The sequence below is a fragment of the Helicoverpa armigera genome, chromosome 28, assembly GCF_030705265.1.
Source record: "Helicoverpa armigera isolate CAAS_96S chromosome 28, ASM3070526v1, whole genome shotgun sequence".
Taxonomy (NCBI): Eukaryota; Metazoa; Arthropoda; class Insecta; order Lepidoptera; family Noctuidae; genus Helicoverpa; species Helicoverpa armigera.
This window is the reverse complement of record NC_087147.1, coordinates 6,257,817-6,282,899: the sequence shown is the minus strand read 5'-3', so window position 1 is coordinate 6,282,899 and position 25,083 is coordinate 6,257,817. Positions and strand designations below refer to the sequence as shown.

General features: G+C 34.7%; 1 protein-coding gene across 1 annotated transcript in view; it reads left to right on the top strand.

The window, feature by feature from the left end:
* LOC110371420 (nephrin) overlaps positions 1-25,083 on the top strand; it is a 251,131-nt gene that overhangs the window by 37,841 nt on the left and 188,207 nt on the right. Inside the window, exons 3-4 of the mRNA XM_064042317.1 lie at positions 823-972; positions 9,501-9,680. Coding sequence (XP_063898387.1) covers positions 823-972; positions 9,501-9,680 — 330 coding nt within the window. The remainder of the gene's footprint in view (positions 1-822; positions 973-9,500; positions 9,681-25,083) is intronic.

The window sequence follows — 25,083 nt, the reverse complement described above, 5'->3', positions numbered from 1 at the left end:
TAAAGGTCGCCGGAGGACGCTGGATGCATGTCGCCTCCAACAGGCATCTATGGAGATCTAAGAGGGAGGCCTATGTTCAGCAGTAGACGTCCTATGGCTGAGATGATGATGATGATTACATCCTAAGATATAATATTTTATCGCTCGTCATACATTTGAAAAAATGTTTATAGTTTGGCATGTATTATAAATTAAAGAAGAGTGTCAAATGTATGACGAGCGATAAAATATAAATCTCAAAATATATTATATCTCACAGTGGAAAGCCGGCTTAACTACATAACGGACTTAATGACAGTCACACTGGCAGGCAAGAAATACACGTGGGATGTTTGAATTTAGAATTCGATAGTAAACATGCTTAAGTTTTAGGATAAGGTAAATGACTTTAAAACATAGGCTGTCAGATGTAAGTTTGTCATCAGAATTTTTTTGTACTATCCTGGGCTTTGAATTTGCAGTTGGTTGCAATGAAATAGTTTATATATAATGGTAGGACTACAACTTACAATATGTGGTTTAGACATCAAAATCCTACCTCTATATTCCTGTGCTATTTTATTATATTATCAACATGTAAAACCTAATTGTGTAATCTTATGTAGGTACTTACTTTTATTTTAAAACTTGAACCGTCTTACCACAAAAACTTTTAAACGTCAGTTTAAGACTTGTCTAAAAATATGTCAGATTATGACGTTGACATATGGTTCATTTTGCAGCTACAATTTTTTAGACAAGTGTAAAACAGATGTTTAAGTTTTTGTAGTAAGGCCAGAAATGTTTATACATTTAGCCTAATATATTTTTTTCTTGTTACAGTACTGGTATGCGCAACCGGCTTTCAGCAGCAATACTTCAGGGTAGTTCCTCGAAGTTTGAGGGTACAGGAAGGTGCAGAGGCCGTGCTAGAATGTGCAGTAGCCAACCTTGCAGGACAGGTGCAATGGGCCAAGGACGGATTTGCACTTGGTAAGTTGAAATTTATTTTGGGTTACCACGTTTTTGTTCATAGCAGTCACAAGTTTCTTCGTAGAAATTATGGTTGTCTATACTTCTTTACTAATATTATAAAGCTGAAGAGTTTGTTTGTTTGTTTGAACGCGCCTATCTCAGAAACTACTGGTCCGATTTGAAAATTTCTTTCAGTGTTAGATAGCCCATTTATCGAGGAAGGCTATAGGCTACTTTTTATTCCATTACGGGAAGTAGTTCCCACGGGATGCGGGTGAAACCGCTGGCAGAAGCTAGTACGCTTATATTAAGCTTCACTTGTAACTAAGTGTGTAAGAAAATCTTGGAATCTTAATTTGACCCACTTCCCGGCCTTCGATTAGTATGAAATTTTGCACACGCTCTGAGTTCTGATGACAATACATGACTAGCTAAGAAGCGTTACAAAAAGCGTGTTTTTTAAACTATTTTTTGTTGTTGTGGGTTACCACGTTATTGTACATAGCAATGTCGAGTTTCTGAGTAGAAATTAAGGTTGTAAGCTATACAATTTGTAGAGAGATGATGTCGTACTATGGTTTATAAATGGTTGTTAAAAATTTCACTAAACTAAACTAGACAGCCGTCAAATTTTATCAACAGCTTATTTCCATGCTACGGGAAATATTCTGATTAACTTAATTACATACACAAAATTCGGATAATCCCGTTTAATTTCAGCCATAATTAGATCCTTTTATCGCGGCTAATCGACAATATAAACTACTAGATAAGACCGTATATCTATAAATCCCTTGCTTTCATAAACATCGTATAATAATTAACATAAAGCAAGTTAATGATAATTATTTTGTACATAAACTTACCCTCCTATTGTTTTGGATTAAATACGCTGCGCGGAAGGTTTATAGTCCCAATTATTTTTGGTCCTAGAATAATCCTAGATTACGCGGGATTTAGATACGAGCTTTAATTAACGGGTTTTTTTATTTAACAGGTTTTTGTGTTGAACAGTCGTAAATACTTTTTCGATTTTAAATCTGAAATGGTACATGCCATTTTTTTTTCGTGGAATGAAAAGTCATGACAAAAAAAATGAGATTTTGAATGTCAGTTACTGCAAGATATCAAAATGTAGTAAAACTTTCTGGAAATTATAAGACATGTTTGTACCTATTAAAGAAAGTCGTTTCAATTACACATTTTATAACTCAAGAATGGCTGAACCGTTTTAAGCTGAAAATTAGAGGAGAGGTATCTTAAACCTGGGAGAAGGACATGGGACAGTTTTTGTGATCATCCAGGACGCGAGTGAAACCGCGGACAGAAGCTAGTAGTTATTATAAATATTACGATAACTACAAGTCAATTTTTACTAACAATTAAACCAGTCTATTATCTGTCATTCAATGAAGTCAGGCCAACCATTCACAGCATCAGCAGCGATAGATCTTGCTCAATTCTAATCCATGACTCGAAATCATTCGGTCCCACTGAGTGAATGTATCGTATCTGAATGAACATTCATCGTCAATTGATTGTGAACTACTAGGTGACAGGATTTGCAGTTTAGACTCATTATTTTGGTATAAGGTAGGAGAGGTAGCGTTTTTGGAATGTTGTTCTATTGTTTTTTTTGTAATAAATTGCTGAAAATAGTACAATACTACCACCAATCAACCTAGGTATAATAACCCCAACCTTAGCAAAATATATGATAATACTCCATCAGAATCATGATCTATTAAAACACCCTAAAGTATATTCATTGACCAATTCTTTGCTAAAAGTAAAAATAGTAGAATTGCTTGATGCCCGTACGTTGTTATGCACAAAAAGCTTTCATATTTTTACGACCCAGAAAAAGTAGCTTCTTGCTATCCCATTTATTTGTTTTGCGTCTAAAAATGTTTACTTTATATTTTAAATTACAAACAAAGCAAGCACATACACAATATTAAATCAAGAATAATATACATACAAGCCATCTAATCCATATACATCGACTTATGAGCCATTAAACCTTTCCAATTCGCAGAACTGCCGTGAATGAACACACGGCTTGTATCATAGTTGTAGCTGAGCATTCACAGTTGCCGCCAATTGATAGGGACGCTGAGGTGACGGCGCAGAGCGCTGCTAATTACTGGCGTGCAAGTTATAAGCGGTGGCGATTTTGGGATAGGTTTTAGTCTACTATGGTTGTTGTAGATATTGTCTGATATGTTATTAAATCAAAAATCAAATCAAAAAATTAAAATCTCTTTATTTTCAGGCTGCATAGGCCCATAGATATATACCTTATAGACTAACATACATAATATATTATACAAAACATTGTTAGTACATGTTATTAAAAAAATAAATATTAAGTGTAAAGCCCTGTTTTTCGTTGATGGAAATTCATTAGGTGACTCCTTCTGCTGTGGATGCTAAATAAAATCAACCTTAGTTCCTTCTGGAGTTTTTGTGTACTAGGACCGTGGTAATTCTTATATAAAAAAAGCTTCATATTATGAAGAATTTATTTATTTATTCACCAAACATACAACTACTTTTACATTGAGTCTTGATTCTTTTTGGTTCACATTCTCTTAACATAATACTATCAATTTCACAGCTAAAAGCTGGTTGCAACATAGGAACGGAGCGTTTATTTTCAAATCGCGTGCTCTTCTAACAAACACCGCCTCACATTGCGGTAGTCGCATGGGTCACAAGCTCTCTTGTTCTATAGCATTGGATTCAACGGCAAATCCTATTGAAAATCAGCGTTATGTCGGCATCCGCAGTATTCTGTACTCACAGCACAGACGAACAATGTTACAATGATTAGATAGCAGAGTTTACTGATTGCTAGGCCTTATGGGGCAGTGGCGAGGCGTCCTTATAAGCCGATTCCCATCGGCTTCCCTTTCGAATTTCAAGAAAGAAGCATATGTATAAGTTATAATATAGGTATAGGTATAATCATTTAAACCACACAATTTAAATATGTAGGTATAACAAAACGCCTACCACCGTAAAAAAAATTGTCTATAAATTACTTGAAACATTTTGCTCCTACTAAACAAGCCGCGGCTTCCTCCTCCATACAAAACTACGCTTGCGTGACGTCATCCACGCCGCGCCGCGCGATGTTCGCGGCATAAGGGCGAGCGGTAAGCCGGCTCACGGAGCGGGTTCCACCAATCAAAACTCGCGAGTGAACGAGAAAGAACGCCTCAAGAGTAGAGTAGCTATATCTGTCTACGCGCGAGTGACAGCGCTTAGAGCGCTCAAATATGTAAACAAACAAATCAGACAAATTCACTCTCACTGTTCTTATTTTGTTTTAGATAATATCATTAACAATTTGTTCTTTGTATTACTTAATTGAATTTATTAGTGTGTGTATCATTTGGAAATAACATAGTTCGTGTGTGTACAATATTTTATGTTAGTTTAAGTGTTTTAGTTACATTATGTCAACATAGATGGCGTTGTGCATTTTTATGCAAATCCTGAATCGCGGTGTTAAGATTCTCCGCGATTTAATGACCCTACTTGGGAATTAGTAATTTTTTGTAATCACCAAGTATATGATTTTGTTTAAGTAGCTAGCAGTATCATTACTGCCTACTAAAGGGCTTATTACACTTGACTATAGACATGCGCAAAATGTGTCATTGAAAAGAAATGAATGAAGTAGTTCTTTTCGCTCAACGAAGTAGTCCACTCATTTACTTCAGTACTTCATTTAGTTCACCAAATCTGAACGAGTCAATGAGTCACCTAGCTCTTAGGAAACATAATCGTAGTCTACTCATTTAGTTCAGTAAATCAAAACGAGTCAATCTGTAGTGTGAGGGATAAGTAACGACGAATGAATCACTTGATTTTTTATCTCGATATCTTGATTTTCCTTCATACTTTATGCAGGCTTAGGACTATCAACCGTGAAAATATTAATAAACACAAAATTATGCAGCTTTAAAGTAATTTAGATATATTTTAGTTTAGGTTGGCGTATTTAAAAATCGAAATATGTAGCCGATCCGATCTATGGAAGGATCCTGAACTAGTGAACTAAATGAAGTAGAGACACATTCGAAGGAGTAGTGAAGGAATGATACGTTTATTTTCGGAAGTGAAGTAGTCCATTTCCTTCAATCGTTCGCGAACTACCCATGTCTACTTGACTAAATTCAGTCAAATGTAAACGCATTTAGGAAGGTAGGTTTCATTAAATCATTTAGAAACCTAATTAGACAAACCTATTTAGACGACTGAATTTAGTCAAATGTAATAAGCCCTTAATCCCCGCGATCGCACTGTGACCTGGTACCTACTCAGTACAAGTACAGTATGTGTAGTAAAAATAGAGAGACCTACGTTGAAATGAGTTATTATGATACGTAGACAGTTTGCATCAGGTTTCTTTTTAGTGTATAGATAGTTCAACTCAGATTTGCGCGCGGCCCTATGTGTGCGTCGGCTTGTAAATATACAACTTTCATTCGTGTGACAGTGACGTCGTCCGAGCATGACGTGTTCTTGTCACTTTTTGTTGTGGGTACAGTCGTTTACGAAAATACTAGTTATTCATGGAGAAATTATTAAGGAGTCAGATAAAGCGTTTCAAAAAAAAAAAAACAACATTCAAAGCTTTTTATTATTAAATATAGTTTTTCATTATTTTCTCATAAGTCTTTTCAAATTGACATTGACAGTATCTAAGAATTAAATACTCCTTACATATTTTCTAGCTCGGGGTACGCCGACAATAAATAAAAGTGTTGACTAAGAATGTAAAAAGAAGTATAACCTAGTATAATAATGTAAACAAAATATGTAGGGAATTTTAAAAAATTATATTGCTTTGCATAATGTCGACCAAAATAACAAAATAATGAAACTCATAAATGAACGTGTAAGTCAAATTGATGATGGGATGTGGCGTAATACTTGTCGACATGTACAAAAGAAAAAAGAAGAATACTATAGACATTTTGACATGGAGTCAGAATTTATAATTCACCTTGGAGAGTAGCGAATCCGAAAATTCATCATTTGATTTTTCAAATAGCGATTCATAATCATTATAAATAAATAAACATTAAATTACGTCATAACTGTTTTAAACACCCGTATACAACCCCTACATAACTGTATTGTACCCGACTGTACCTCTTGTCACGCACACAAAGTCACTGTATATGTACAAGGGTTACCCACACATAAGGCCGCGCGCACGACTGAGTTGAACTTACTATACCTACTTTTACAACTTAACTAAGATAGCATTTATCGCATTAGACTGTTTTCCGACAGATTATTTACTTTAGGAAGGAACTTATTTTTCAAGGTTAAGTTTTGAGAATAAAAACGTGTTATAAAACTCGGGCACGCCGCTCGGGTGAATTACCTACCAATAATACGTCAATATTAAAATTATTAACGTCCTGACGGATTTATGAAACATATACCTATACCTACGATAAATATCAATGGCTAACAGGCCGTTGTAAATTAAATACTTAAAATGTATTGTTTCCTGTGCCAACTTTTCTCAGATTCTAGTAGGTACCTAGTTAATATACCTAACTAAAGATAATAAAGTTTTATAGATATTAATAATCTGCCGAATTCCTCGAGAAAACATGTTCAAACTATCAGTCTCTCAGTCAGTGCTAAAAGGTGGACTGAGAAATTACCTCCATTAACTCTCCCCCATCCCTCAGTACTCCCTCCCCCCAGTTTTTTTTTGCTGCGGCTTCCCTATTTCATTAAACCACCCTTCGCCACTGTTATGGGGTGCTGCCAAAATTTCTAGCTTCATTAATTATTGAGACCAAATTTTTTTCTTCACCATCTTGTGTAATAAAAAAGTTAATTTTAAAATGCGAAAGATATAATGTCATTTACTCATTATTATTTTCAGTAAACCTTAGATATACACCCTGAATGCTAGGTCTTACATGGTTCAGCCTAAATCATTACCTCATTATTACCTACTAGCTTCTGCCCGCGGTTTCACCCGACAAAAACTATCCCATATCCTTTTCCCGGGTCTAAGCTACCTCCCCTTTAATTTTCAGCTTAAACGGTTCAGCTATTCTTGAGTTATAAAATGTGTAACTATGTGTCTATATAGATGAGAAAAGCCATGAGCCCAATGTTTTACAAGACTATTCACTCAGATATGACCAGCTGTTCTTATAAACCAACTAAATGTGTCACTACGCTCTAGATCACAGTTCATTTTTATTCACCGACATACAAAACTTCACTGCACAATAATGCAATGTAACACAGAATGTAAAGGCAAAAAGAGATGCAAAAATTCTAGAATATAAAGGCAAAAAATTCTAACATTATTTACAAAGAGATTACTTATTCACTCAAGCGTCGGGTGCAACAGAAATCTCATATTGCTAATGCATTGTGGTCCAGTGACTCTGATGCACTTATTGGATACAATGTTAGTGCATGTGCAGTGAGAGTGTGATTTCAATGAGGATACGATCTGGGTTATGAGCTTAAGCTGGAGAAAAATGGTGCTGGTGTAAAATCGATACTGATTTTGTAAAGCTGAAGTTTTTGTTTGCTTGAACGGGCTAATCTCGAGAATTACTAGACCTTTTCCAAACATTATTTTAGTTTTACACATCCCATGTACATATTATAAGGAAGGTTATTCATAGGCGGGTATTTTATTTTGATGTACTTACCACGGAATGAGGCTTACAGACCGCTGGCAGTTAATAATTATATGAGACATTTAAACCTTTTGAAACTGTAGTTACATATTACGGAAATCAAAAATAACTGAAATTTTGGTAATTTGTATCAAAATCAAGTAACGTCTATATTCATACAATAATTATATGTACATAATACTAGGTACTATTCTGCTTATCCATGTAAAGCCATTCACCCTTTCACAAAGACATTCGCCCTTTTACTTTTATAGTGGATAATACTAGTATTCCCAAATCGCTATCGCCCATGATTTGTGCCCCTCGCTGCGACAGACGTACGGGTCAGGGCGTCTGTGTACCATGACAACGGAGTCTATAGGATTTATCAGATTCATCTAGACGTTCTATGTATGTGCTAGATAGATAGATGGTAAGCAGAGACTAAGGGGTTCAATTGTAACTAGGATTAATTCGGCTAATTTATTTGGATGAAGTTTATGGATGCTGAAATAATGAGTTTTTGGATACGATGGTATAACGTGAACCGTATAACCTTCTTCCAAAAATGGGCTCGCTGACATTAAAATAAAAAAAATTGGAACAGTAGTCTCTATAATAAGCTCGTTCGACATTGCAACCTATTGCATCGTTATCAATTTAGGAGCCCAGCTCTTGTCGGTGCAGCTCCTTCCAGATTTTATCAAAAACGTCGTCCAAAGTATAGCAACATCAAGCAAATTAAAGAGAAGGTGAATGTTGTGACGTATAAGGAAGTTCAGGAGTTGGCGCTAGATAGGCGTAAATGGAAGGAGCTGCTTTTATAATATTATTTAGCTTTATAATATTAAGTATAGCAGTTACAAAACTCAAAAGACCCAAGTTCACCTACAACATTATACATCCGTTATTTCTTAAAACATCTGTTTACCTACTACGAAACTTCGACACAAACTGACGTTTAAGTAATCAGTGAACTTGGGCCAAAATAATAATAGTCGATGTTCAACTCCCAGTTTAAAAAGCGTGTCTTCATATTATGGGAATATTTCTAAAACCATATCGCGTGACGATAGGTGTAAACGTTTCGATCAATTAACAATTCGATCGCGAATAACGATCGGCTGTCCGTCTGTGTCCAAATGATTTGTACGGTTATAATCATTTTAGGGTCATTTGGAGTTTATAGATTTCTGTTTTTTGAGGTACGTTTGTCATCTGGAATGTTTTAAGTATATCCGTTCCTAGAAAATCGATTCGATTACCGATTCTTTAGTGTTTAAGTAAGTTAAAGTAACAAGAATTAGTTTATTTGGTCTTGTAGTAATTGAGCCTTTTAAGCTGATGATATAGCCAGTAAGTCTGACACCAGTCTAACCAAGGGGTATCGGGTTGCCCGGGTAACTGGGTTGAGGAGGTTAGATAGGCAGTCGCTTCTTGTAAAGCACTGGTACTCAGCTGAATCCGGTTAGACTGGAAGCCAACCCCAACATAGTTTGGGAAAAAGGCTCGGAGGATGATGAAGCTGATGATATACCTACAGAATCCATTATAATTTAGAGTCATAAAGACAGCTTATTTTGTCCCAAATAGTATAAGTTTGTAAATGTAGATGTAGATGGTCTCATTTACTGAAATATTACCTGAAAATGCATAAAAATCCCTTCTTTAAGTTTTTCACAAACGGATATAAACTGGCTTTTTAGAACCGCACAACTAGCTTAACATTTCTCGAGGGAACTGTAATTAAATATATCTAAAATGGTCTATATGAAATAAAACCCTTTGATTTTGATATATACCCTTTGATTTGATACTATATTTAAATGATTTTATAACAGCTAACCAATATTTTCTTGTTCCCAGGCTTCTCCTCAGTAATACCCGGCTACCCTCGCTACACAATGTTCGGAGATAGACGCCACGGCGTTTACAACCTTCGTATAGTGAATTCAACGCTGGAAGACGATGCGGAATACCAGTGCCAGGTCGGCCCAGCTCAGATGCATAAAGTCATAAGAGCTAACGCGTCGCTGACTGTTATATGTAAGTAGGAATGAGCTTTATTTCTTTAGTGGGAGAGTTGATTATCGTATGCCAAGTTTTAGGTTATGTGACTTCTTTTTTTGAAAATGAGTTCTATGTGTATAGTGATAAAATTGATTGTTCTTTGACATCGCAAATGCATAAGTCAAAAGAGCCAATGCGTCGCTGACTGTTATATGTAAGTAGAAATGAGCTTTATGTCTTTATTGGGAGAGTTGATTATCGTTTGCAGGGTTTAAGGTTATGGGACTTCTTTTTTTGAAAATGAGTTCTATGTGTATAATGATAAAATTGATTGTTCTTTGACATCGCAAATGCATAGTCATAAGAGCCAATGCGTCGCTGACTGTTGTATGTAAGTAGAAATGAGCTTTATGTCTTTAGTGGTAAGGTTGATTATCGTTTGCAGGGTTTAAGGTTATTTGACTTCTTTTTTTGAAAATGAGTTCTATATTTTTAAAGACAGAGTTGATTGTTCTGTCATAAGGGCCAATACGTCCCTCACTGTTATATGTAAGTAGAAATGAGCTTTATGTCTTTAGTGTTAAAGTTGGTTTTCGTTTGCAGGGTTTAAGGTCATTGATATACTATACGTATGTTTTATTACATATTTGAAAATGAGTTTTATGTTTGTAGCGAGACGGTTGATTTTCCTTTGAATTCTAGTGATGCGTTTTTGTTTGATCAGGTTTCAACATGTTTAGGAAATGTTATTAATTTCTATTTTATTTTGATTATTGAAACGGTTAGTATAGTTTTTTTGTAAATTTTTTTTGTTCATAAGTCTTTACGTATATCAACAACATTTTAGTTAAAACAAAAAAGGCCTAAGTACGTACTTTCAATATTATCCCATTATTAAGCACTTTTTTCTATGAACTCTTTTGTATTTAATACCTGAAAACCCTTTTAATAAGTCACTCAAAGATTGTTCTAGAAAAATCATAATCCCTTACTCGAATTGTTCTACAATATTGAGTTTCATTTTATCGCCTAAAATCTGAAACTAATCTAAAAGTAATTATGCCTACAAAAGTATTTTCAGTAATCTCTCGAAACAATTAAACTGACTTAATTAGTATTATAATAAATATTTTAATAAAAGAAAATATTGAAAAGAACGTTTATTTATTAAAACGAAAGGGTTTTTGACTTTTAATGAAAACTGTGCTTGACAGTACTTTATTAAAAATGGATGCTTAAAAACTATGTGTAAAAAATTGAGAAATTTCGTTTTTTATCGCAAAAAGACATATGAAACTTTTATAGTAAAAAATCATCATATTCTTGTTTTTTTAAAGAAAATCCTTTTTCAAATTAATTTTCTCTAAAACAGAAAAACAACAAGCTATAAATTAAAAATTAGTAAAAAATAAATTGTAAAAAATTACTTAGGTACTTTTCTATGTAAATATAGGTTAAGTTTTTTTTTTAATACTGTAGATGAATAAATAAACCACTTAGGTACTTTAAAATGTAATAAAACTTTAAAGCGTCGAGTAGACTTACAAACATACATACATAACCGTCATGGCCGATTTTCAACCCTCGCGTAACAGGCTAGAAATTCCTTCAGCTAAAATTCCGGAACATATCATTTCAACCCTTATTACGAACAATTACAGCAAAAAGTGACGTTTCAATCTTTTTAACCCTACACTGCTTACATAATATATTTTATAGGTAGGGCTGCCATCCGTCCGGGTTTCCCCGGATTTGTCCTCGTTATGACCCCGTCCGGGCGTGATTTCAAGAAGCGTCCGGGGAAAACCCGGACACTTTTCATGTAAGGAAGCACCTCATTGAATTAAGTATATGTTAATAGTAAATGGATTACAAATTAACTATTATTTTGTTTAAAAAATCGTACTCGTTCGGGGTAAAAATGCGATTTACGCCAAATGTCCGGGTTTTTTTAATGTTTGTCCGGGTTTGGCGGAATTCGAGATGGCAGCCCTATTTATAGGTACCATATAACCCACAATGACAGGGAGGTTATAAAACATAATATGGTACTCGGCTTTGGTCGTAAATTTCCTAATAACATCCCTTTCTAGGGGCTGACATTCAATTTGATGTGAATTTTTTATTATTTTCACCCCGCTTAGTTTATAGGTTTCAGCCCAGAGGTTGCAGGTTCCAAATATGTGTGAAATATTTTCAGGTGTATATGAGAACGGGCACATTTATGAAGGTCCGTTGGACTGATTTTCAGGCAAATTTCAGAGGGTATTCAGCAGATATTATGGGGTTGTTTGAATCGCTTGTTCGGCGGTTTCATGATTGAATCGAACAAATCATTTTGTATTGTACGTTGGTATTGAAATTGGTATTCATTATTATGTCAGTTGTTTATCGTCAATCATATTCGAAGAAGGAATGGAGCTATTTAGGCCCAAGTTCAAGGACAATTATAAACGTCAGTTTTCTTAAGGCAACTGTTTTCTATAATTTTTAATTTCAATTTTCAAAGTAAACCGTTGTTTTAAGAAAAGTGGTCGGTTATGTTATTGGTGAACTTGGGCCTTAATCCTGTGTGTTCAGTACAGTAACTGTCCAGAGCAATAATATTGCACCTCATATCTATCATAGGTATATAAAATGTTCAAAAACATCGAAGTCCTAATATAACTAATAATATACTATGCGTCTTTTTTTGTTACCGAAAGTTAGGCTAGACAATAACAAAATTGTTTATTTTGAAACAAAATCCATATTGGAGAGAAAGTATCCTGAATAAAACAAAAGTTCTAAGAAAATCCAGTCATCTTTGAACAGCCTTGATCAATACTCCAGATTTCTAAGTATTAAAACAATGAACGATCTCAGAAAAATAAATAGGCCTACGAAATGAATATCATTTTCATACAGCCTCCAAAATGTATGAAATGTTATTTCTACCCATTGAAACGTCTGCCTACAGAAACAACATTATCTGTTGTTACAATTCTAATTACTAACCCGACCCTGCACCCAAAAAAACAAAGCAAAATTCCCGTATAACTCAAAAGCCAAATAAACGGTAAGCGCAAACTCTTGTAACATGTAAGGATAGCAAAAATTTCGCTTAAAGATACGTCATGTAAGAACGGTTTAACCTGGCTGGGGTCAGATAGACCCCACTCGGTTTATGGAATGTTACGATGATAGGCCCGGGTTAGGAAAGGGTTAGATGTCGAAGCTTTTTAAGGCTGATTGTTGTGTATTGTTTTTTATGGTTCGGAAGCTTAAATTTTGGCGCCCGTGGGTTCTTTTTTGTTTGAAAGGTGTTAAGTTATTATGTAGAAATGTTTAAGGCTCTCTAAGGCATCATAATATGATGGTATGGTTTTTGCCACATTATCGACAAAAAGGTATTTAGTTTCTCTAAGATTTTTACTAAAACGCTTATATTAGCTTACTTGTAACTAACTATGTACCTGTGTAAGAAAATCTTGGAATCTTAATGTGATCCACTTCCCGGTCTTCGATTAGGATGAAATCTTGCACACGCTCTGAGTTCTGATGACAATACATGATTAACTAAGATCCGTCATTTTAGTCTGTATTTAAAGCGTGTTTTTTTTTTAATTTTTAATATGGGTTTCTACAATAACCAACAACTTTTGACCAATTGCTATAGTTAGTTAAATTTTAAACCTGAGTCTAAAAACTGTGTTGAAAAAACCCCACCATTGCTACCAGGGTATCCTTACACCCCATTCACAATAATATAGCACGTCTATTTTATAGGATCCTTTTATTCAAATTCTCCATTTCTCCTCAATATCCAATCGTAGGACCTGCGATATTTCTGTGACCCTACATGCATGACGGGCCCCAAAAATATAATTATGTAAAGTAACGTTTTATTGCGGACCTTTAGTGAAAAAGGTGAGAATTATACGTAATTCTAGTGCTTATGGGGGTCGTTTTAAATGTGTAAGTAGGGTTTGCTGATTATTTTTAGGTTTAGTCTCTATAAGGGATATTATGACTGTGTGTAATAGAGGTATCAGATTCGGGTGTCATAACGGGTACCTATATAAATGTTTTACCCAAATGTTTAGGTACTTAGTAATTTAAGTCTTGTACTTAAAGTATTGGTTAGGTCTTTTCCCATTTAAAACTATTCTTATATTTCTCCAAACTCTGAAATTAAATAGGATATAACCAGTGTCTTTTGCCTCACAGTTCTTCCGAATCGACTTAAAAAAAATGCCTTTTTTACACAAAACTCCAAAAATCCTGTATTCAAACAAGCGTCCCAAGCATCTAGTTAACACTGCCAATCCTCACGTACACCAAAAAACTGCGTAACACGTACAACTACGAAATTACGCTTAATGTTACGGATTCGGGGTCATTCAGACCTCGGGGTCGTACGGACCCCAGCGTCATTCGTAGGGTTATGACATCGTTAATTGATCGTTAAAGCGAAGTAAGATAAGAATTTTATATTACGACTTGTCCTTCGTAAGATACCTTTAAGGAACGTGATTCTGATAAGGCTCGTAATAAAATGTTATAATTACAACCAATGGTTGAATTTATACGTTTTTGTACTACTGAAATTATATAATATTTCTTGTGAATTTATTACAGTAGGTAGCATATATTTTGGGCTGAGGGATTGTTTGTGCATAAAAGGCTTACGACGGAACACGACGGTTTTTAGGCAGTAAGAGTCTGACACTCCCTCACCGCCGCTAACCTACAGCGGGAGGGAAAAGTTGATAATTTTTGACGTCGTTAAAAGAAAAAACAAAATAAAAAAAAAAGCAGCGTATAGTTTTAATGTATATCGATATAGGTTACTTTTCAAATATTTTTCATCCGTATCAAGTTTTTTATGCGTCTGAATACATGATTAAGTAATTTACAAAAAATGAAGTGCATTGACATCGGATTTTGAAGTTGTGTTAATTTAAATAAATTAAATCTCAGATTTATTGTGTCACTTGATACTTTAAAATTAAAATAGTAATGAATAATACATGAAACAAAATTATTTTAAAAAAGTTGTTTTCTAAAAATAAAAAAAATAGCTTAAGTACCTTATGTAAAAGTTATTTTTGCAATATTATTTTATAATTTACGCTGAATATGGCACTAGAGGGTTATCTTTTGATAAAGTGAAAAGGTGAAAGGAAAACAGCCTGGCTTTGAGTCCATAGGAAATTAGTCTAGCAGAAAGTCGCTTCCCTCCTTAAATCGTGTTGGGGTGAAAAAAAAACTGTAGTAAATAGATATTTGATGTTTAGGTTTAGATAGGTACGTGCTAAATTAATATAATTATATTACCAGTTTTATGTATTCTATATACACTAATAAGTATAATGAAAATAACTCATTTTTAATTTGTTTGTTCGTGTGCCCTAATGGCTCCGAAACTACTGAACCGGTTTAAAAAATCCTTTCAATAAAACATATCCTGTGTTAAAGTTGCATTAACACAGGATATGTTTTATCCGGGAATGGGCAGTAGTTCCCACAGGCTGTAAGTGAAACCGCGTTGAAACAGTAATACGTTTTATATTAGACACATTTTTCCTACGTCTAAAATATCAATTTTTACATTACAACAAGATTGTCACAAATACGCTAATCCTGTCTCCACACATACTATCACTGACAGGTGTCAAAGGCTCAAAATATCCGGATTAGGTTAGGATACCCGGGTGCCTACCCGGTTAAGCTGTTGGCACTTCGACTTTGACATTTCAGCGTATTTTGTTCGATTTCTATTCGGTTTGAGTCGCAATAAATGTTGAAGATATTTTTTGCATGCTATTTTTTTTTACTTGTAAGATTTGCATTTTACTTATCCTTATTTATGGAAGCTCTACGATAGGTATACGAAAAAAAACTAAATGAAAAAATGAAATATTTTTGTAATAAATAACCCTCAAATGCGAACTTGTTTAAAAAAACAGAAAAAAAACAAATACAAAAATTGGCGACACAATTTCTAACCAAAGATTAATACTAGTAATTCCTTTGAGTTTTATTTTTTAAAAGAAACATGTTCCAGTAATGCTTTTTGGCATATAACTGTATAGTTTTTATTGTGGTTCTTGGCATGGTTTCCACTATGGAATGGCCTTGCAAAACCCATTGAGCGTCGGGAAGGACACAGTTTCAATTTTTTTTTATACTTATTCGTTCTGCAGTATGTTTTTGAGGGTTAAATTTGTGTGTAGAAGATTGTAAGATGCAGTAAATATCTTGGAATAGTTTTCGTTTCGAATAGTAGACGAGATTTTAAATTTTGTCTTTTACGTTTTTTTCTTTTCAATATTAGATATGTGTGGGAAAAGGCTCGGAAGATGAGATGATGTATGTATGTTCGTCCCTTGTACTTAAAAAGACGGTACCTACTTATGTTCATGTAATTATATCTAATAGGGTATTACATGCATTTTTGAAATATATCTTAAATAAATTCTTTAGTCTTAATATACCTCTAAAAAATTAAAAATATTTTTTTTCTCACGTTATGTACGAATATAAATTAATTGTTTTATCATAATTTCAAATTTCGCGCGTATTTCGCGAAAACGCGGCACACAACGGACGCCATGATTGTTTTTTGGTCATGACGTCATTACGTTAGTAAACAAACTACAGCTGTCAGTAATACATATTTTGATATGTATTGAAAATTTTAATAATGAGTAATTATGCTCCGTATCGTTGGTGTGTTGTTTCTGAATGTGAGAACACTAGTGTAAAAACACCAGACAAATTATGGATTCAAGTACCAGTGGATATAAATATGAGAAACACTTGGTTAAAAGTTGTTTACTACCGTAATGACGTCATTAGCATGGCGGCGACATTTCGTAGTGTTCAAAGACAGATAAAACAACCTAAAAACTTTAAACTGCAATAAAAAATATATTTATGTACCTTACGAAGTGAAACTAACATTTCCTGATTGCTTTTCCTCTAAACAATCATTGTAATACACTTTTAATTTTTTTCTCATCTAGACTAAAATACCCTATTCTTAAATGAACCATTTTTGTTCCGTAACTTGTTTGTCGGATGACAACTGATAATCGATGTAAAAAAAAGCATATGAAAGGTGCTGAAAAGCCTAATCAAAATGAAATAAAAACTCGCAATATAATTATAAACACAATTTTCAAAGCTTACACATCAGAAACTTAATACGCGAATGTTAAAAACAGATTTAACCTTATCAAAATTAAATAAAAATTCAAAATTACAACTTCAAAGCCTAACCCTTGTCGCGCTGGGCCAATAAACATGCCGTATTATATTAAAACGACATTCAACCCTGTCAACGTTCATTTTTATTGCATTTGACCCCGTGTTTTGTATTTAATTATTTATTTTTTGTTTGTCATATTATTTTTTTGATTCATCTTTTTCACGAACTGTTCTTGTTTTTATGTTTTTAAATTTGTTGCTCGTTTAAATTAAGGACCAATTTTAGATATGTACAGGTAGCCATATTTTAATGTGTTGAAATGTTCCTAGGTTTAAATAAGTGTCAACTTATTGAGAGTAGGATTTACGTCACGATTGCAAAACTATTCGAAGTTGTACCAGCTAAAAAGAGTCTTAAACCAACTTGCTTACAGAGAACTCAAAGCAAAAATGTCCATACCATACCACAATCCATAAACAATCTTTGTGGACACTCCCTATAAAAATACACACAGGACAAACACATCTTTTATCTAGAAATTCTTTCAAATCTCTGAGAAAACTCCCGTTTCTACCCGTTGCCATGGCAACCCCCGCAAATCCAAACCAGCTTAGTACTACAGAACAATTGTACCGCAGACATATATCTACCTCTTTCACTCTAGATATATTTGTCTCGCTTTAACGCGTGAGTACGTTTTAGTGGTAGAATCTCGTAGAGGCATAAAATTTGCAATTGGAGGGAGTTTCTCATAAGCTGAGTAAAATATTGATAAGCCGCTTGTTGTGTTATAAAAATGTGTGTGTTATGGCCTTTTTTGTAATAAGATTGTTAAGAATTGGTAGTAAAAATACTGTGAGGATTCTTTAAAAATGTTCTTGAACTAACATTAAGACATCGTAGACAAACCGAATTTAGCATTAGTGATAGAAAAAAGCCACCTATATAAATAGATTCAAATCATTCTTGCGTTCATCATCTGCCGAGCCTTTTCCCAACTATGTTGGGGTCGACTTCCAGTCTAAATTCAAAATTACTTATTATAATTGTACTCAGCTCTGCTGCTTATCTGACCTCCTCAACCCAGTTAACCAGAGAACCCGATACCCCTGATTAAGACTGGTTGTCAGGCCTGCTGGCTACAAGTAACGTCTGCCAAAGATGTTCAAATGACAGCCGGGATCCCACCCGCAACTTACCCGTCATGAACTACTGTATACTGAAATTTTGTGGACTAAAAAAGTAGTCTATATTTCAGTACAAAATATGAACTTCAATATGAAGTGACAAAGTTGTACAACTTTTGCATCAAAATTCAAAACAAAAGCTGGTGCTATCAAAAATTCTATAGCCGCTTTACAGTCGAAGTTTTTTATTAGTCCCGTATTGTCTTTCTCAGTTGCTTGAACATCTTTGCACTCGACTATGACTTTAAAAGTAGTTCCAGCCTTTTTAGGGTTCCGTACTCAAAGGGTAAAACGGGACTCTGTTTTCGCTCGTCCGTCCGTCCGTCCGTCTGTAACTAGGCTGTATCTCTTGAACCGTGATAGTTAGAGAGTAGAAATTTTCACAGATGATGTATTTCTGTTGCCGCTATTACGACAAATACTGAAAACTAGAATAGAATAAATATTTTGGAGGGCTCCCATACAGAAAACGTGATTTTTTTGCTCGATATCCATAACGCCAACAGGTAGATGCTTGAAATGGAACGATTTATAAATAATAGTACGGAACCCTTCGTGAGCGAGTCCGACTCGCACTTGGCCGGTTTTTACTAGGCTAGAATTTTGTTTATATTACTTTGAGAACCGTTCTGTTCCGTTGGCTTGAACAGGTATTTTCTCGTTTTGCATTGTTTTCGAGTCATATTTTGGAAGTTAATGCTTTTGTTTTTGGGTTGGTTTATTGATATTTGATTCTGTTTAGATTGTGGTGGTTTATGCTGTAGGATTTTGGTGAAAGTTTATTTTTAATAGGGAAGTTATTTTCAGTATACTATGGCCTGATAACATCTATAAAAGATGATCACTTCAAATAATAATAACTGTTATCTAGTATATTTTCAGCTCTTGTCCGATTTTGTTGTGTTAATAATGTATTCTACATAATACCAAAAGACTTATATTTTGGGTAATAAGTAGCTATGTACCTATAGTTAACTAACTAACCAGTCAATGTAAATAAAAACGGTACTTACGAGAATTTGAAAAAAAAAATTGAGGATATGTTTACACCCAAAAGTAAACTATGAATTAAGGATAAGTCTTCTCTCTTAAAATAGTCCAAATCCAAAGTCTACAGAATAATAACTGAACCATCCATTAACTAAACTGCACTCCGTTAACAGGTTAACATAAAGTTATAATAAACCCAGAAGCTAGTATTTTAAACTAGCAAATAACCACGAATATGATCCAACGTAGCATGCAAGAACTTTAAATAAACGGTTAAAATATTTTGAACTATTACAGTTAAAAGTTAAACACTCATGTTCTGTGTTAATTTAAACTTAGTTTCAACTCGTATTCAACTGAGAAACTATTTAGATTCACTAAACTTATTCGCTTAGTTTAAGTTACGTTGGTTTCGCGACATTTATCGTCAAAGGGGTAGGTAGAGAACAAATAAATTAACAGGTACCTACATACGTAAATAATCAGCCTTTTTATCGTCCCACTGCTGGGCTGCGGCCTCCTCTCACACGGAGAAGGATAGAGCATTAATCACCACGCTTGCTCAATGCGGGTTGGTGATTACAGACTTTTAAGTACAGGTTTTAAGATGTTTTCCTTCACCTTTAATCATTAATTAGTAACCAATATACTTAGAAAGTGAAAACGAATTTTGAAGTATTTTGTAGGCCATTCGCCCATTGTTAAGATCTTTAGTTAGACTTTCTGGCAAATTACTAAGAAGTAGTGAAAGTCGGGACCTACAATTTATTGTGCCTTCCGAAACATTTAGGTAGGATCTCGTTATGGCATAGATGGTCACCGATCTACCTAACTTAGTAGGTACTTATTTATACTGCAAAAAAAACTTACGAGCATAAAATCCGGGTCATTGCGCATTTCAAACAAACTTATCCTCACTATATTTCTACCAATTAACTAGAATCCTTCAACAAATACGTCCAAAATGCACTTTAAGAGTTCTACATAGCTTTTAAATTGCATCACAAAGCGTTACCAAGGAACACGAGACAAGTCTTTCAGAGAAACTTTTATATACCAGCACACGAACAACTTTTAGTCGACCGATAGTTTCTTTGGGCTCATAAATCAGTATGAAGATCTCTTCTTCCTCCTGCCCTGTACACAATTTTATTTGGGGTCGGCACAATATGTCTTCCGCTTCCATTCTTCCCTGTCACTCGTCATACTGACACTCGCTCCCTCTTTATTCATGTCATCTTTCAGGCAATCTATGAAATCTTTTCTTAGGTCTTCCTCTTCCTCTCCATGCATCTACATTCATGAAGAATCAAGATGAAGATGAATGGTAAAAAAATGGTAGTACGCACGTTAGATCATCATCTGCATAGCCTTTTTCCAACCATGTTGGGGTCGGCTTCCAGTCTAACCAGATGCAGCTGAGTACCAGTGCTTTACAAGGAGCGACTGCCTATCTGACCTTCTTAACCCAGTTACCTGGACAACCCAAAACTCTAAGTAAAACTGATTGTCAGACTTACTGGCTTCTGACTCTTCTATATATACGCATATACAAAGAACAGGTATTTAGCCGGTATGACCGCCTGAAATCTTTGATTGGAAATAAGATATGACTTTAAAAAAATTGCCAGCCATCTTGTCAACTGTCGTTCAACTATTTAGTTGGTAGTTTGCGGCTATTCCTAGACTAGGTGTAGGTTTAAAAGTTTTTATGTTAGACTCTTCAATGGTCTGGTATAGAAAGTTCCAGTCGAGTTTATTCAAGCCCAAAGTTTGGAATTAACCTGTAAGAACGTTTCGTTTTGAAGTAATAAGTACACTGAAAAGAAGTTTTTAGTTTGTATTTATGGGGATAAAGGAATGCTGTGGAAAGCTGGTGATTTGCTTTAGTTTTTTTTAGATGGAGTTTAAGTCAATGTAAACTAATAGTTTACCAGGCTTCATAAAAACTGTGCAATTCTGAAATTATCCACTTGACGTTTTTAGCATATCCATTTTTTTTTATATACGAATAAACAGCTTCTCAAAAATATATGTACGAACAAATGCGCAGGTACCTAGTCAAACGCCTAACTTCAGGTGTGCAAACTTATTTTCTATAACACTTTTTAACCTCAAAATCGTGACAAAACTTATTTTCAAAGATAGGCCGTTTACTTTATTATTTTGTCTGTCTCACTAACACAAAGACAATACAAACAAACACATCTACAACTAAGTCTATGTGTACACATACGTACAGTAGACTGCACATCAGTGGTAACAGTCATGCACCTTAACTCAATAGTAATAAGTACGATTTTCCTATAAAACTGTTACCACTGACCTGAAGTTGACTGTATAATATTTTCACACTACCCGCCGAGACATATCTCTCGCGACACATTTACTAAGATATAGTGTGCTGTTACCATTATTACATGGTTTTCGCACAAAATAACAAATGAATTTACTGAGAAAAATCTGCTTATGTAATAATAAAATGGATACGGTTATGGGACTGGACAGTTTTATTCGCGTTTTCAGGGCTGTAATTCCCACATTTTATTTAGGTCAAGCAATATACCTAATAGGTATACTTACACTTATAATATCTAATCTGACGAATTATTTATTTAAACGCGCTAATCTCAAGAACTGCTGAACCGATTTGAAAAAATCTTTCAGAAAAAATCTACCGAGATTTTTACCCGGGTGCGTGAAATAGTTTTCGCGGGATACGGGTGAAACCACTGGAAGACTGAAGCTAGCATGATAATAGATTAATTGATCATCATTGTCATCGTTATTAACCAAAAGACTTTACTTTTCTTTGATTTTCACATTTTTTGCAGACTTGAGGTTTTCAAATTCCCCACAACAGCAGTCAAAAATAACAAACTCTTTGAAACTCACCATAATATTCAACCGTAAAGGCTTAAAAAATATTTGTTTTATGACAAATAAAATGCGCTGTGCTACTAAACAGCTTACCCAGAACTTAATTAAACTTAGTTAAGTATTCGAACTTAAATTAATTATAACAGACTACTTTATGAAGGGAATAATTAATTTTAACATAAAAGGAGAGCGTCGGTGGTCATACTAAAAGCTAGTTGGTTTATTAATGTACGAATTTGAGGAATTATTTAAAATCTTTGTCGGCCATTTTGGGTATGAAAGTTGGTTTCTTTGTTTGAAGAATACAATAAATAAATAAAATACAAAAAATACAATAAATAAAAACAACAATAAAGAATATTTGTATTTGTATTTGAATGTAGGTAGATACCCGTTTTTATGTAAAAATTTACTGTCGTATTGCAATAGTTGTAAATAAGATTCGCCGCTATTTTGGAAGTCGGTTAAAGATTATAATCTCTTGAACAGTCACATAAATCACACTCACTAAATAACTTTGCCGCTCTGAACTGACTTCATGATAGTCAAAATGTACGAATAAATACACTCACTGTGCTTGTCCGAGGCTTCAAATGGCTGACTTCAGAGCGGCAAAATTATCTGACGAAACCTTTATTTTGGATCTCAATTCTTGAGAAAGGACTACATAGACCTACATACATAGGTAATATTAAACTATAGTCATTCGTTTTGTAAATGCCGGTAAAACCCCGGAAAACAGTTAGTTTTCTATTTATATTTGAAAAACAACATCTACCTATTTAAACAATCTTATTTAAGACCTAATGAAATCTGCATAATAACCACGTAATACTTCACTATAAGCATAAACTACACAAATAATTGCATTCTGGCCTTTTATTTCCAAGATTGGCTGATAAAATTCTAAACATACTATAAAACGAATAATATAATAATATGTGTTTGTGTTCCCTTGTAGGCCCTGGTACATATAAGGCCTACGACGGAACACGACGGTTTTTAGTCAGTAAGAGTCTGACACTCCCTCACCGCTGCTAACCCACAGCGGGAGGGATTTGATGATTTTTGACGTCGTTAAAAAAGTCCATATTTCCAAAACTATTGAACAGATTTAGACAGAATGTTGCATACACAAAGCTGATTAGATATCTAGATAACATATATTGTCCTAATTTGAAGGTTATGCAATACCTACTCAATTATTAATTAGCATTCCATATGTTATACAGGCGGTACATTTTACAGTCTAGACTATTGAGTATGCAGTGGAAGTTAAGGGCAAAAGCTAGTATTAAAATTAACGATTAAAACGAAAAGGTTAACTTAGCAACATGATTTGCATATAACCTTTCAGTTAGCAATCGGCTTATTATACTCAATAGGTTGCAAGTTTTTTATCGATAACAATTTAATACAGAAGTTTATGTGTAGGGAAAAACGGTTGTAATTACATTATTTTACTGTTAAGAATTTTAATTGTAAATAAGGATTCCTAATTACCTATGTTTATAACACTTGCCATTTTCTAAGTAAACGACACGATTCGCTCGATCTTAAAGTTAAACAATTATGGATGGGTTACCATTTTTTCATGACGAGTTCCTCCGTGTTTCGGAAGGCACGTTCAATTGGTAGGTCCTGGCTGTCTTTTGCACATCTTTAGCAGTCCTAATAGGTACTCAGAAGTCAGAAAAAAAGGTGAAGGATAACAGATTGAAAAAACCCGGTATGTAATAGTCTCAAATCACCAATTCGCATTGAGCAAGCCTGGTGGTCAACACTCATTCCTTCTCTGTATGATAAGAGGCCTGAACCCAGCAGTGGGACGATAAAACGGCTGATGATGATGTAACGATCATTCTAATGGGACAAAATACATCTTAAAAATGCATATCTCCAAGACATTAAGATCATTCATTAACTCTCAAGTGTTACAGTTAACTTACGGCTTTTAGAACGGGCTCGTGAGAATCTTATAGAAACAATGGCGGCTTTGACTCGACACATCTTGTATGCACAGCGCTGTGTCGAGTGTATTAATTGATTTTGAAGTTTTATATCATTATAAGATGATGGAGGATTGAGCTTCCCATGGTTTTAAATGTCTTTGATTGATCAGATAGACTGAAACACGGTTCGCGCCAAACGTAATGCCGGGTTGCAACTAACTTCAGACAGGTACCTAAGCGATTCATCATCATTATCATGATCTCAGCCATAGTACATCCACTGCTGAACATAGGCCTCCCACTTAGCTCTCCACAGATACCTGTTGGAGGCGACCTGCATCCAGCTTCTTCCGGCGACCTTTATAAGGTCGTCTGGCCATTTTGTTGGTGGACGTCCTACGCTTCGATTGCTAGTCCGTGGTCCTTAGCGATTGTGGTCCATATGTCTCACAAATTCTCTAGATACCCTGCAATCATCATCATCATCAGCCTATTGCAGTCCACTGCTGGACATAGGCCTCTCCAAGTGCACGCCACTGAGATCGATTTTCGGCTTCTCGCATCCAGCTCCTGCCAGCCGTCTTGCTGCAAAGCTACTTAAAAATCCTAGCGTCACTAGACTACTTTAAAATGCTTAGTTCTTTTACGACAAAAATCTAATACAAAGGTAATTCCTACATAAAACATTAGAAAACGTAGTTTCTCACATTAACTAGTAACGTACCAAGATTTCCCCGCTGAGTTCAACACACCTCGTTACTTTAAACTCCTTGTGTGACTGGGCGCCTGGTAGTTTTACCTGACTTTTTTAAAATAAAGGGAGCTCGTGGCAAAGTTGTAGCCACATGACTATTGGTCATAAGGTTAAGCTGCCCTTGGAAAGGTAGGTAGTTGGATGGGTGGCTTGGTGTTTCGGAAATTGGTAGGGCTGTCATTTGAACATCTTTGGCAGTCGTTACGGGTAGTCAGAAGCCAAAAAGTATGACAGCCATTCTAGCCCTGGTAACTGTGTTGAGGAAGTAAGTTGTAGGCAGTTTCTCCATGTAAAATACTGGTACTCAGCTGCGTCTGGTTAGATTGGAAGAAGTCCCCAAAATAGTTGGGAAAATTCTAGCCAGTATTTTTTTATATAAAGACAAGGACAGATGTAGAGAAAAATGAATTGACATAAATCGAAGCTTAAAATTGACAACATGCTTTGTTTTAAAACTTCGTGTTTACTTAAATTTAAAACT